This window comes from Pterocles gutturalis, unplaced genomic scaffold (genome assembly GCF_000699245.1).
Source record: "Pterocles gutturalis isolate BGI_N339 unplaced genomic scaffold, ASM69924v1 scaffold36018, whole genome shotgun sequence".
Classification (NCBI taxonomy): domain Eukaryota; kingdom Metazoa; phylum Chordata; class Aves; order Pterocliformes; family Pteroclidae; genus Pterocles; species Pterocles gutturalis.
In genome coordinates, this window is record NW_010119265.1 from 7775 (window position 1) to 21562 (window position 13788).

At 40.0% G+C, this 13788-nt stretch overlaps 1 protein-coding gene across 1 annotated transcript; it reads left to right on the plus strand.

The window, feature by feature from the left end:
- Positions 1-1125: 1125 nt before the first annotated feature.
- Positions 1126-11346, plus strand: GINM1 (glycoprotein integral membrane 1). The gene is made up of 7 exons (XM_010076518.1): positions 1126-1203; positions 1380-1476; positions 4425-4576; positions 6507-6663; positions 7529-7659; positions 9101-9264; positions 11086-11346. The coding sequence occupies exons 1-7, from the start codon at positions 1165-1167 to the stop codon at positions 11192-11194; spliced, it is 849 nt and encodes a 282-aa protein (XP_010074820.1). The 5' UTR covers positions 1126-1164; the 3' UTR covers positions 11195-11346.
- Positions 11347-13788: the final 2442 nt, after the last annotated feature.

The following is a 13788-nucleotide window of genomic DNA, read 5'->3' on the forward strand; positions in this document are numbered from 1 at the left end:
TTTTGGTAGTCCTGGCTACCCGGGTATACTGCTATACACCCCTTGTTTTAAGGCATTTTTTACATTATAGTCACACTTCAGAAGCTCTCTGTTCGTGAATTGGGACTCCGTTATGCTAAGTACTGTATATTTCAGGTGTTTCTTGGCTGAAAATTTAGTGTTTTATAAAAATCTGGTCAAGTTCACCATTTTATTGAGACACTACTCACTTTTTAGCTTTTAGTTATGAAACCATGACTCAAACACAGCACCAAAGAAGATGCTGAAGGTATGGAGAAGATTTCCAGAGGAAAATGAAATGTGATTAGAGTAATTTAGGGCTCCCACAAGGCATATGGAGAGCTTAATGTTATTTTTGAAGAGGTAACTCAGGGAAACAGCGTGGCAATCATTACTTTTGGCTATGTCCGAGAGAGGTTTGTCTTTTTTATGGAGGTTTTATCAGGGGCAGGCCTGGGAGATTTAAGGTTCCATCTGCAAAAGAGCCCCTGAAACTACAGGAGTGAAATGAGAGGACAGAATGAGTGAGTCAGTAAATTACAGCAATTAGGGTTTGAAAGAAGGAACCAAATCCCCATTAACTGTGAGTTTGGAGGTGTCCCATGTGGCATAATTTGGGAATGATAACCAAAGAAAAGAAACAGCATTACTGCTGTCACTGAACGGAGTGTTCTTTAGTATAGGCTAACATGTATTAAATTATACTTCACCTTGAAGACTAAGTGGAGTGCTTAAAAAACACTTACAGAGAATCTGATTTTTACTTTGTATTGTCTATTGTTTTTCAGCTAATATGAGAGACTTCTTTTCCATTATATCCATGTAAAACAAGCTGCCCTGTGAATTTAGCTTAATTATTTTCATTTTATCTTTATTTTAAAAAAACCCTTTATACGTAAGAGGATGTAGCTGTCATTCTTTCTCATCAATCCTCTTTATTAAAAAGCGGGGGAAAAAACCTCAAACCTTTCATGAAACAAGCATATTCCTCTTTCTTCTCTCTGATGGATAGAAAGCCCAGGAATATGCTCTGAGGATGTACCTTGTTACTCTGTCAGAACCGTGTGTGAAAGTTGTCTGTGGCCTGCAGTGGCTTCTATGTTTCCTCGGAACCTTACCTCTCTTCCCGCTGTTGTTTTCCAGGAAACGATCAGAGTCAATGTTATGATGTTGAAAACCAATGGAGAATTTCACAAAGGACAGGTTTGTCTGTTTTTTTCACTATTTATTGAGTGAATTAATATGCAGTGAAACAAAGTCTGCATGTGGATGCAAATATATCGTTTTGTCTGATGTCAGTATGAAGTGTTTTCCTGTGAAAAGAGAATTGTGGTATAGGGCCAGAAACCTTACGTTCATTCCGTCCATCTTTCTTTCAGGTTTTTTTTAATATCACCTATGTTAACGGACAGGTATATCTAAATGATTTTCCTATGAAAAGTGGAGTTGCACACATAACATGTCAGACAGTAATATGTGAGTATTCTTTCTTTTTTCCTTTTTTTTTTTTTTCTTAAATTTCCTTGGGGTATTTGGCTTCCTTGTTATCTCCTAACCAAAGCTTACAATTACTATGTGTTCTTGTACCCTGCAAACCTGAGCATTGTAGAAGCAAATCATTTCCCAAAGTAGGATAATTTTGCTACTAAAATGGGTGGAAAAAATCTTACTGCCTTGTTCTCAAGTCAAGTTCACATGCTTATATGTAAATGGTCTAATCTGAACTCCAGACTCTGCCTATCTTTTCAAAAGAATGTTTTGCACTACAAGCTAGACAATGTAAACAGAAGGATGCAACTCCACCCTGGTAATGGCTATGTCCCTAGGTTGGTTGGCATATATCCAAAAAGAGATTCAATAACAAAAGTATGAATTATTGTTAGGAAGATCTTTTAATGATCTAATTTCTGTGTCTATTGGACAATGCGTTTCTGCTGGACAGGATATTATAGCACAAATACTGCAGTTTTGCTAGTGTCCCGCAGTGGTTAATGACTTCAAATTATCTTGAAACTGCAGTTTTTTCCACTGATTCAATGCTACACATTTTGTGAAAGACCAGGAAGTACTGTGTTTTTTTGAAATACACAAAGCATACTGTATAATTAATTAAGGGCCATTATGCTCATTAGATTTAAGCTTCTGTTGTGTTCAGAGTGATCTCTTGATGGATCAGGTGCAGTCAGTCTCTAGCTTGCTTTCTGAGGTCATCCTTTCTTCACACATTCTCTTAGAGAGTACTAATGCTTTTTCTAAATTGCATCTCTGAGCCATGACCTTGTTTCTTGAACCTTTACTCCCCAAGCATGATCAATTATTAATTTGGCACTATTTCTTTTCTGAAGAGGGAGAACAATAATTCATTTCTCTTTTTCTGGGATAGTTATGTTCCTATTGCTTCTATTTTTTTCTGTCCCAGGGTACAAAAACATGGCAAAAGGTCATTTACCTGCAAGATAGTTGACTCTAGAAAATTATATATTATTTTATTGACTAATTCTGAGAGATACTGAGCAGTACACTGTAGTTCCTATTGATCTACTGTAGTTCCTTGTAATTTCCCAAATCATAGGTCTATAGCTTGCAGTGACTACAGTTATGAAAGTGAATCTGAAACAGTGAGAAAAATACTCATTTGACCTTGGAGCTAGAAACTGAGTCCTCAGCACGGTACCTCTGTCTGTTATTTGTAAAGTAATGTCTATACTGTTGACTAAATCCTCAACAGCACATTCAGACCATGTTTGTAAAATGATAAAGGAATATTAAGATACTTGTTACCTGTTAACAGAGGGAAAAATACTCCTGAATGTATGTAAAAATCAAACTTGAGCCAAATATTCATGCTCTTGTATATTAGAGACCAAGTCTCCTGAACGGTATTGTCTTGACACTGTTGTATCATGCCTGACACTTATATCCCCACTTGAAGTTCTGACAAATGTCAATTTTGGAAGTGTGAGTGTCTTTCACGTCTGTTGAACATCGTGGGGATTGAGCAGCCTGAGATATAAAAGGCTGGGACCACAGGGAGCTTCAGCTACTTGGCATCTTGAAGGGTTTGGTCCTTTAGTGTATGCTTGCTGCTCTTAAGTCAGAAAACATTCAGCAGCCAGGTTAGTGCTCTGGCTCACACCTATAGGGAACCTTTCTCTCTGACCTCCCTCTTTCTCTCCTTCTGCCAGTTATTTTTGCAATGGAAGATATTGCTAAATGATTCCAAAAAGTATTTTTCTATATGTAAAATAAGCAAAACAGCTTTATGAGGAAAGGGGTCATAGCATAATAGTCATGAACACACTGAGTTGTTCCTGTGTAACTGAAACACAGTAGTTTGACATTCCCCCAGGTTGCCCCTTAGGCTCAGCACAGCAAGTGACACAGCACTAGTGGCTTAGAAACAGGGACCAGTTCCGTCTCAGTTCATGTTCCTTGCTCTCGGTGTGCTGGAGAGATCCGTCACCTCCATTCTTGCACTTCCGCAGCACTTCAGTTCTAGCCAGCCTCGCCTGTAACAGACACGTGGCAGCTGCAAGAGGGATACTATCTGTGCAGAAACAGCGAGGGCAGAAAGGCAGTTCTTTGTGTACTTGTGCAATAAAAGGCTGTTGAAATAGCTGAAAGCTTGTGGGTAGGAAGAGAGTTTGAAGTGTCACAGTCACATATGAAAATGGAGGGGGGGCAGAAAAACCATCTTTGAGGGAACTGGCGCTCATCCTGAGTAGTACATGCAGTGTGTCTGGAAAAGAGCATCTTTGTTTCTGTACCGAGAAGAAGGGGAATGTTGTGCGAACCAAGATGTTTACACAGGTGGCTGGCTGGGCTGTGGCATTGCTCTTATGAACTCCTTTGGAGAACTAAAATGAGAATGCAGCAATAGCGAACCCAAAGAGGGCTGCTTAAAATGCTTAAATGCAAACCCCACAGGCAGGGATGCAACACTGTTTGCAAGCTCCCTCAGCCTGGGGATCATACAGTGCTGCTCTCGTCTGCTGTGTTATATCATGAGACCTGCTCCACGTTTGCTTTGGTGATACAGTGGTAAAAAATCATGGCATCTGTTTTATGTGTTGCCCAGATTACTGCTGATGTTGCCCAGACACACAGTGCAGACTTTCGTACAACTGTTCAGCGTGTTGCCCAGATTACTGCTGATGTTGTCCAGACATCAGCACAGTGCAGACTTTCGTACAACTGTTCAGGCATCTCTGGTTTGATGGTAGTGGTCCTCTGTAGTTGGAATGACTTTTCGGATGAGATCCACCATCTACAGTGGTCCTCTGTAGTTGGAATGACTTTTCCATTCAGATGCTACATGTGCAAAGACATCTATGTCAGAGATGTAACTGTTTGCTCCATGGTTATATACTGCTTTCTGGTTGGGGTGGTTTCTCTTTGAAAACAGTGACATTGTTTGTTAACAGTGGAGAATGGAAACTTGGATAACTTACCAGATCAGCAGCGCCTGGGAACCGTCAGCGTTCGCATCATGGTTCACGAGTGGCCTTTGGCATCCAGTTCTAATTTGCAGCTGATTGTCATTCAGGAAGAAGTGACAGAGATTGATGGAAAACAGGTAAAAAAGCTAAAGCAAAACAAAAACAACACTCTGCTTGTTTTTAATTTAGGAGAGGCAAGTAGTTACCAAGGTTTAAAAATTTTACATGTGTCTGGCTGGTGGTTAGAGCACAAAGTATATAATCTAATGCTAGCTAGCACAGAACTGAGGGAGAGAATAGCAACCTCAGTTGCCTGTATGAGTAGCAGGGGTGTTTCATGAGGAGACTTCAAGTTTTAATGCTTCTATTTTAATAATTGTGTTGGATGACTTTCCTCAAGCTTGTTAGAATATTAACTCTGTCACATGCTCTTTCAACATACGCATTTATGCAAAGTCAGACTCACAAGCAATACTTCATTTACAAAATAATCTACAAAGTAAATAAAAGGAGCATGGGCTAGGTCTGAGTCCTGAAGTTTTCCCCATTGTTTATTGCAAGCTAACAAAGTGTTTCAAGCGTGTAGCATGGGGCACAGCTAGTTGTGAAAGCCCACAGCACCTGAGAGCCTTAGAGCCTTAGAATATTTTGCATGTAAGGTAATTAATTCATTTCAATAAAAATCTTGATAATGAACATGGATTTTGAGATGAACAGACAAAAAAAAACCAAATTCAAACTGTATTTGCACAAATACCAGTGAATGTAAGGGGTTAAAGTTCTAGATGAGATTGAAATGTGCAGAACTGAGTTCTCAAAATTGCTTGTAGTTTATAGTTATTTTTCCAACCAGAGAGGTTCTGGAGAGAAGATACAGCTGCTGAGGTCAGCAAAAGCATCAGATTTTTGTTTTAGTACATGTCTGCATCTTACATGGGGCCAGGCTCTTTTGAAGCTGGCTTATGTTCTGCTACCTCCTTGTTTTAAAAGGAGAGTTATGATAATACCATTGATCCTTAATTGCATGCTTGGCGTGTAGTATTTTTTACAGGCATCTGCATTGTGTCAAAATTTTACACTGTTAATGAAAAAATCCCACTGAGATGTTTGAAGTTTTTCTAATCAGATGTTTATCTCACTGCTAGGAGGCTAATATATTCTGGTTTGATTCAGTAGTTACACAATAGTGTTGTAGTTCAGCTCTCAGACCAGACATCACAATGCATTTCAGATTTTCATAGGGACCTGGTAAGAACAACCAGAAAGGTAATGCTGTTTCCTTTATTGTTCGTTTAAGTCAAAAGCTTTCCATCTTTCTCATTAGTTATCAGCTGGCAGTAACAATCATCTGTTTCATTGCATTGTTCTGCGTATGTTCGAAGCAAAAGGAGACTGTTAGTTGGCCTCTGGCTCTGAAAACATGAGTGCAACTCTTATCAAATGCTTCATTCCACTTTTGCTAGTTCTATTTCTATGTAGCAGTTATGGTCACAAATGCTCTGGATTTCTGCCAGTTCTTGGCCTCACAAAGCAGTTATGAGTGAGTTATGAGGAGTTATGCTGAATGTGTTCTATGTAAGCAGTGCTTGCAGTGGTTAAGTGAAATGGGTCCAGTGCATCACTGGAAGAGGAGGAAGAAATCTATTCTTCCAGTTGTTGGAAAAAAGCAACATCACTGCAAAAGCAGAAGTGTCAGTCTTGGCTCAGCAACACTTTCAATCTTTGCAGGTGCTCTTTCACTACGTACTTGAGTTTTCCATGTCCTAAAATGCCTCCCTGAAAGAGGACCGTAATGAGCTGTCTAAGACTTGGTTAAAAGCCCACAGAGTGACTACCACATGCTTTTGCAGAGAGAGAGAGAGACCCATTCTGTTCAGCATATTTTCTAATGTGGTATAGTCTATAGAAGTGTGTACATAAAAACAAAGAATACTAATTCATGTTATAACATCCCTATGTCTAAATCTTAATGGCTTTGAGTTTTCTGTGATGGATTGGTTTTCTCTGCCAGCCTACTTCACTCTTACTTTAAACTCAGTAATATCAACATGTTTGCATCTCTTGTAGAAAAAAAAGGAAGAAGTAACAGAAATAGATATTTTAGTGAAGGACTTGAGAGTACTTAGACATTCAAACTACACTCTCCCTTTGAAAGAGAGCATGCTGTATTCCATCCCAAGGGACAACGACATGTTATTTACACTTCCCAACCTCTCAGGAAAAGGTATCTCTCTTAGCTATTATGTAATATTTTTATCCATAGTTGATGTATTGCTTTACAAGGGCAAAAAGAACATCATTATTCCTGGGGTTTACATAGTGAAACAGTTTCTTCATTAACAGGGAAGTGGTTTGTTTTATGTGATTTGTATTTTTTTTTTTAACACCTAAATTCAACTCTTCTACATTCTAGGTATTTTGTTTGTTTTCAAATCTGTCTCCTTTGAAGCACTTGGTACTTGTCAGTGTGCAACCCAGACATGTCACAAGAATAAATTTCTTTTCTTTGATGGAAGTTTCTCTAAAGCTCCCCCTTTTTCCTGAGAATGAAAGAGAAAACTGGAGAGGAAATACCTGTCTGGGTCACTTCCAAACCAGAGAATAGTTTGTTATTAAACTTAAGTAACTTAAAAGCAAGGAAGTTATTTGATGCCTTAATCTTATTTCAGTTTTTTTTAAATAAAAACTCTCAAGGATTTAATAGAAGATTAATATTTTGATCAAGTTCATCACCTTTTAATCTGTCGACAGCTGAAATTTACAGCTAAGGGCACAGCTAAAGGCTGCACTGTAACATGGCTTCTGCTTCTTACCAAGTTCACTACTAAAGTAAGAAAAAAAAAAGTCAGCCTTCTGCGTTCATGCTGTAAATGTGTGAGAACTGTATCGTAAGTATAGAAACATGGCTTCTCCTTCTTACCAAGTTCACTACTAAAGCAAGAAAAAAAAAAAAAGTCAGCCTTCTGCGTTCATGCTGTAAATGTGTGAGAACTGTATCGTAAGTATAGAAACGCAGCATGTCTTTGTTTTCCTGAATAGTGAGTCAAGTAAAAGCAAACCCCCCCCTAAATCTAGCTTTTCTTCTTCAGATATTCAAGATCCACTGCAAACTACGAGTCAGTACCTCATCCGGCAAGCAGAAACAACAGTAGATGAAGAGACATTACCTGGCAAGTTACCAGAGACCCCTCTTAGGACAGAACCTCCATCTTCTTACAAGGTAGTTTTGTTGTTTGTTTTAATTATTAGTATAGACCTTTAAGACTGGTCTAAAAAGGAGAAGCAGTTTTTTTCCCCTCCTTTTTTCTCTGTTTCCCCAGAGAAGAAATGCATACAGCTTGGTGTGACATGTCTAAGAGAACAAGTTGTAGTAACATGCTGCAGATAGAGCTGAATGTTATTCAGTATTACAGTTCGAGGAAATAAACTTCCTTCCCCATTTTTAGTATTGTCTACAGAAACACAAATATTATGTTTTCCTCCTTTGTGGATGTTACAGAACAAAACAAACAAACCCAGCATTTGTTAGGATTCAGATGGTGGGTTTTCCTCATGTAAAGACCAAACGCAACATTAATGATGGTAAGAAGGTGTATAACATTCCTAGGCCTTCGTCTTTGGCCCTTTATTTTTAATTAGAAAAAAAGCAACTAGTATTTAATAACTCATTTCTGGAAGAGACAATTACGGTTCCTACTTAACCTAGTGTTGACTTTTCAGAGTGCTGTTTTGCTGCTTTGTATTTTTTAAAGACCAGGATTTTCTATTGTGTGAGGCATCTGGCAGTGACTGCCTTCCACAGAAGTCTAAGAAATCCCCACAGCCAATTACTAAGAAGAACAGACTTTTCCAGACATACTCTAGGAAACAAAACAAAACAAAAACTTTTTACATTACCACTTACCAATAAGAAGTTGTTGGGGCTTTTTTACTCCAGTAGGAATCGAATGGGTTTCTAAATCCTGCACTGTTGTGACCTCACAGACACTTCATGGCAGTGAGTTGTGATATTTACGTTATACTACACTAAGCATTTATAACAAGTTCAAATATTGTTTCACTTTAAATTACATCAGTTTTTTCTGACTCTGCTTGTGTGCTTACCCCTCTGGGAGATGGGCCATTGGTCTCACCCACTGTAACAAACACAGCAGCTTGAGAAGGTTCAGTTCCAGATGAGGTAAGGATGGGTTTGGTGGCCTCCCCTGTGGCTGAAAGAAACACTTTATAATCACCTGCTGGGACAGGAGGGCCAAAATAGTAGGCTGAAAGTTACAGCTAGGCTAGAGAAGGTGCTGCCCCTCTCCTGGGCTGTCAGTAACCCTTTCCTTGCTGTACACTGCCATGGTATTGTAGCTGTGTATACACCTAGGCCAGATAGCTCCCTCTTCACCTGCCCTGTTCAAGGGTCCTTTATTTTCCAAAGTGACCTTTCCTTTCAGGGAACTCTGCTAGGATGAGCAGAGAAGTAAACTTTCACCTGTTCCAAACTTCATAGAAGTCTGAGTCACCAGTCAAATCCATCCTGCTTTTGTGTATGTTTAAGCATACATAAATTTAAGTAAAATTATCACCATGTAATGTGATTCACCAGTAGCTACAAAAACTGTACTTGCTGTGTTTTGCAACATATCTTTTAATTTTTACCTGTTCGGTTGTAGGTGATGTGCCAGTGGGTGGAAGACTTGAGAAAAGGGTTGTGCAGATTCTGGTTTCGATCTTTACCCATCTTCTTTAGTTTGATGGAAGTCATTGTAGTTGGAGTTGTTGGAGCAGCTCTTATTCTCAAAGTCTTAAAGGTGATTTTCCCTTCCTGTGAAAACAAGTGAGTAATTTTTGCTATTTTTTTTTTTCTCTGATGAAGGCAAAACATCAACTAAAAAATATTTCAAGAAGCAGCCCCATTCTGTAGGAAGATGGTGGCAACAATTCAGTGAAAAGGCTGCTGGTGACTTTCCATTCCAAGTGACCTTTCAACACATAGGCATTTCAGACAAATGGGAAAATATTTCATTGAAATCTCTTTAGCTTGGCTGTCATACTACCAAATTTTTATCAAGTCTAAGGACTACATTGTGAGACACCATTAACATACCTCTGAGAGAGGAGGGTAGAAGCTAGAGCTAAACAGTTCCAGCACCTCTAAATCTTTTCCTCCTGAGTTGGAGTTGTTATAGTAGTTATGAAAGGCCTCAAATTTGACTTTGCAAATTTGTGTGGGAGTCCTCTAAGGAGAAGGTACCTATGTAGGCAGCTTACAAGCCATAGCAAGGTGCTAGCATTGGTGGTAAAAGGTCATAAATAAAGTTGATTGACTGCAGATGGCTATATTCACTCTGTGTGTTACCAGCAACACTAGTATTTTTCAGAGAAGCAAGCTCTCAAAACAGGGGTGGAAAGATGAATTAGTAACTGCAGCTCAGAAATCAATATAGAATTTAGTGCCGGAATGGGCAAGCACATACATTTTAAAGCAACCCAAGTCAGTTCTGGAAGACCTAACCCTTGGAACCATATGTTCTTTCAGAAGTGTCAGTGCTTGTAGCATGCTTCATCACCCCAACAAGCACAGCTAATGTCTTCAAATGCAACTGACCAGCTGTGCTTCTGCATGGCCCTGAGTGCAGTTAATTTATGTATCCACCCAGGGGGCTGAGTGGCCTTAGTCCTTCCAACAGAGCTAGAATAAAGGAGGGTTGGAAGATCAGGAAGGTTGGATGCTGCAGTGACAAAAGAGACCATGCTTCCCCCAACATTTCACAGAGTGTGCTGTCAGGTTGGAGTACTTCTTGTAGAGCAGAAAAAGTGAAGAAACTTTATACTCCCCACAGCAGTGAGTAGCTTAACATGGCCACGTGTGAAACTTTGAACTTAGTAGAGATAGGAAAAAAATTCTGATCCCCATAAACTGTTCAGCAAAGTGTCTGATGGCCTGTCCATGGCAGAGGTCAGTACAGAGCAGAGGAACCAGCCTGCAGCGATTTCTTTTTTCCAGTTGGAGAACATGGGGCGTGTGCATGGCTTGTCAGAGCATATTGTAACAGTGGAAGGCTGGTCCTCAACCTCCTTTTTGAAGAAAAAAACAAAACAAAGAAAAAATGCCCCCCAAAACAACACAGTTATTTTCTTGCTACCTGTATAAAGTGGTCCCCTAAAAAGCGGTAAAGGTTTAATTTGTGATTGTAAACCAGTAAGAATGAGTAGAAGGTCTTATTTGGTGAATGACACAGTTGCAGATGCAAGTCAGGACCTTGTCCCAGGTCTTTAATGCCATTCCATAGTACGCTGATAAAACCAGAGGCTTTAGCTAGTCTGAGAGAATTAGGAGCAAGAGCATGACAAAGTAGCTCCTGCCAACAAACAGTTGTAGGCCACTATGAAATTGAGCACATAGAGCCTGCACTGCTGGTATTTCAGGTGTAGAAACTGGGTGAAGGGACCCCTCTGAAACCACAGCTAGTACACTTAGGAACCAGTTTTCCATCAAGTTTTCATCCTAGCTTCATAAAAGAGGTGTTATGAGGGTAATACTTACTTGATGCATTGATTTAAACTAAGTTTGGGGAGTTTTAGGATAAATCTAATTTTTAGAACACAGAATTGTTTGGTATATTGTTTTCTAATGCCAGGCAATCTTACCTTTCAGAGGCATCCTTCTCCTGGATGAAGTCAGCTTTGTACCTGTGCTTACCATCAGCTTGCCTTCAGATCTTCCAGACAGAAAAAATCATTTAGATGAGAAAACATGTACTTAATACTGTGTTTACCTTGGAGTTACTGTTTTTTTTTAAAAAAATATTTTAGTTCACCTGAAATTTGGCACTTGATCTTAATACCTTGTTTGTTTCCTACTAAGAAGACTAAGTCGGTTGATTAATTGGTAAAGGGACACTCAGGTTGAGGCCCAAAGCTGACTTCCCTGTGCCTCTCTAAACGTGCAGCCTTTTCAGAAGCTTCGAAGCAAAACAGCTTTCCACCCTGAGGGCTACCATTGGTTTTAACTTCTGTGAAGTCACTTTTCCACACCTTGGACAGGATGCTGGCTGCCTTCACACCCAGAGATAAACCAGGTCAGCTATCCCGAACAGCAAGATGATGAAATTCAGGGTGTCCTGAAGTCTCCAGATAGCATTCTTCAGAAAGAGACAAAGGAGTATCACAAACATCAGCTGTGCCTGCAAGCCTGAACAAAGCTGCCCAGCCTGGTTTCAGGTCTCTTAGGGCTGAGTGTGCCTTGCAAGGAAAATACCACTACCAAACATTTGTCATACTCAAGTAATTGGACATTTTATATATGCAAAACAAAAATGTAAAAGGCAGACTTATATTTCAAGCACTTGACACTTTTATGGCCCCTTCCACTCATAACAATTGTTAGCACTTGTAAACAGTGTGCTTTTTTGTATCTGTGACAGCAGTACTGTGTGAAGTCTCAAAAGAAAAAAGAGAATTCTACGGAATTCCACAAAAGTACTGGCTTACTATTGCTAGGTAGGCCTAGTCTGCCCATGCCAATTTGTACTGTTAACATTTTTCAAATAAACATATAAATTGTTTATTAGATTGCATTCATGTGTGCATCTATATTTAGTTACATAAAACAGCAGTTTGCCAGATATGTTAGATGCAGGGTACTGTTTGTTGTTTAGCTTTTAATTGTTCCTATTTACAAAAATCATTTGTCAGAAGAATGACTAGGAAAACAGAAAAGAACCTTACCTGCCTGGCATTAGACTGAGCCCTTAGTTACCATTTGCGTGATCAGAATTACCCATGTTCAGCTTGCGTTGTTATAGTGAGGGAGCAAAGCTAGGATTCCCCCCCGACACACACACCTCCCCTGTTAAGGAAGGATTATCATAAGTTTAATGAGATCGTCCAGCTGAGCACGGATGAGAGAAGTCAGGGATGCGTCGGGCAGGTGTGGAGCCATGAAATGCTCAGCAGGGCAACTGCTCTGCTGGTTGGGAATGAGTGGCAGTGACTGACATCCCTGGAGCCCCAAGCTGTGCTTTACAGGACACTGCCACAAAACAGCTACTGTCATAACACAGCCATGTAAGACAGAGGTGACTGCTCCAGAGGCAGTAAGAATGCAATTTAGTGAAAGAAAAGACGTGTCAGAGGGGTGGTTGTCATCCATGGCTAAGTGGGAAACTGCCAAGACTCTAGCGCAGGAATGGTGACTGCACAGACAAGAGCAAGGCTTCAAACTGTTGCAGACAAACTCCTTTTTGTACATGGAGACAAATGTTCTTTCCACTTTATGAACATAGCCCTGGCCCCTTCATTTACGTGGTTCAAATAGAAGCAATGTATAAGGCTGAAGTTTAGCAGCCTCTGGGAAAAAAAAAAAAAAAAAAAGTAGGATGGACCTAAGACACAACAGTTCTTCCTTCCCGCGCAAGCACAGTATGAATTGCACTGCAGATGGAAATTCGGCAGCTGTTAGCATGTGCTCTTTGCCTCCCTACTTACGAAACTGTAAACCAAGCACCTGCACAGCAACAAGGAGATTTAACTCTAAACAGCTGCAACAAAAGTGTTGGTACTGCTTCAACTTGGCTGATTTCCATGAGCTAAGTAATCTTCTTGTTCTTCTGTGTTGTTTTCTACAGAGCTACAAAGTAAGAAATACTACCATCATGTTAACAAAATTAAACAAATAGTGCAAGTCTTGAAGACAGTAATTGCTATCAACATTGCTGTGCTATGGAGCTGGAGCTACCAAGTCTTAAAACATTAAAGCTCTAGTGTTCTGCTTTAGTGTGCATATGGTTTTCCTGAGTCATAAGTCTCATGCCTTTCATAGGAGTGCTACTTTGAGCTGGGATCACTCTGAACCATTTGTAACACAGTTTAAAAACTCCTTACCACAACTAACACAGTTAGGAAAGGGCAACTGTCCTGCACACCAGTTGCAGGAGGCCTCATTTTCCCTGGACACGAGCTGACAAGGATACAGGTGCCAGCTGGGGAAAGAAAAAAAAAAAACCAAACCCAAAAACCAACTACACAAAACCCTCACTGTGTAGGATGGCAGTAGGTTTTTAGGAAAGGCAACATCTCTTATCTCCTCATCAACTGTGACTCCCACTGCAGCCAATCTTGTTCTGTTCCACTCTCCAAATAGCCTCTCTGCCTTTTAAACACAGGAGTTAAGAAGCGCTGGCCCTTCCCTCCGTGCAGGATCTCCACCGCAGTGGGCTGGTATCATCACGTTCTGTGTTCCAAAACAAAATGAACCTCTGAGCTATGAATTCAGCATCTACCAGTTTTTTTGTTCCTCCATCGACCATGTATTAACACAGGTGTTCCTTTTGTTCACTGAGAGTAAATGGGGCTGGCT

Excerpts from the sequence above, each read along its gene's own strand:
- GINM1 (XM_010076518.1), top strand. The coding sequence starts at position 1,165 with ATGATGTTGAAAACCAATGGAGAATTTCACAAAGGACAG. Across the intron at positions 1,477-4,424 it reads AACATGTCAGACAGTAATAT|TGGAGAATGGAAACTTGGAT; the intron begins GTGAGTATTCTT and ends GTTTGTTAACAG. Across the intron at positions 9,265-11,085 it reads TTCCCTTCCTGTGAAAACAA|AGGCATCCTTCTCCTGGATG; the intron begins GTGAGTAATTTT and ends CTTACCTTTCAG.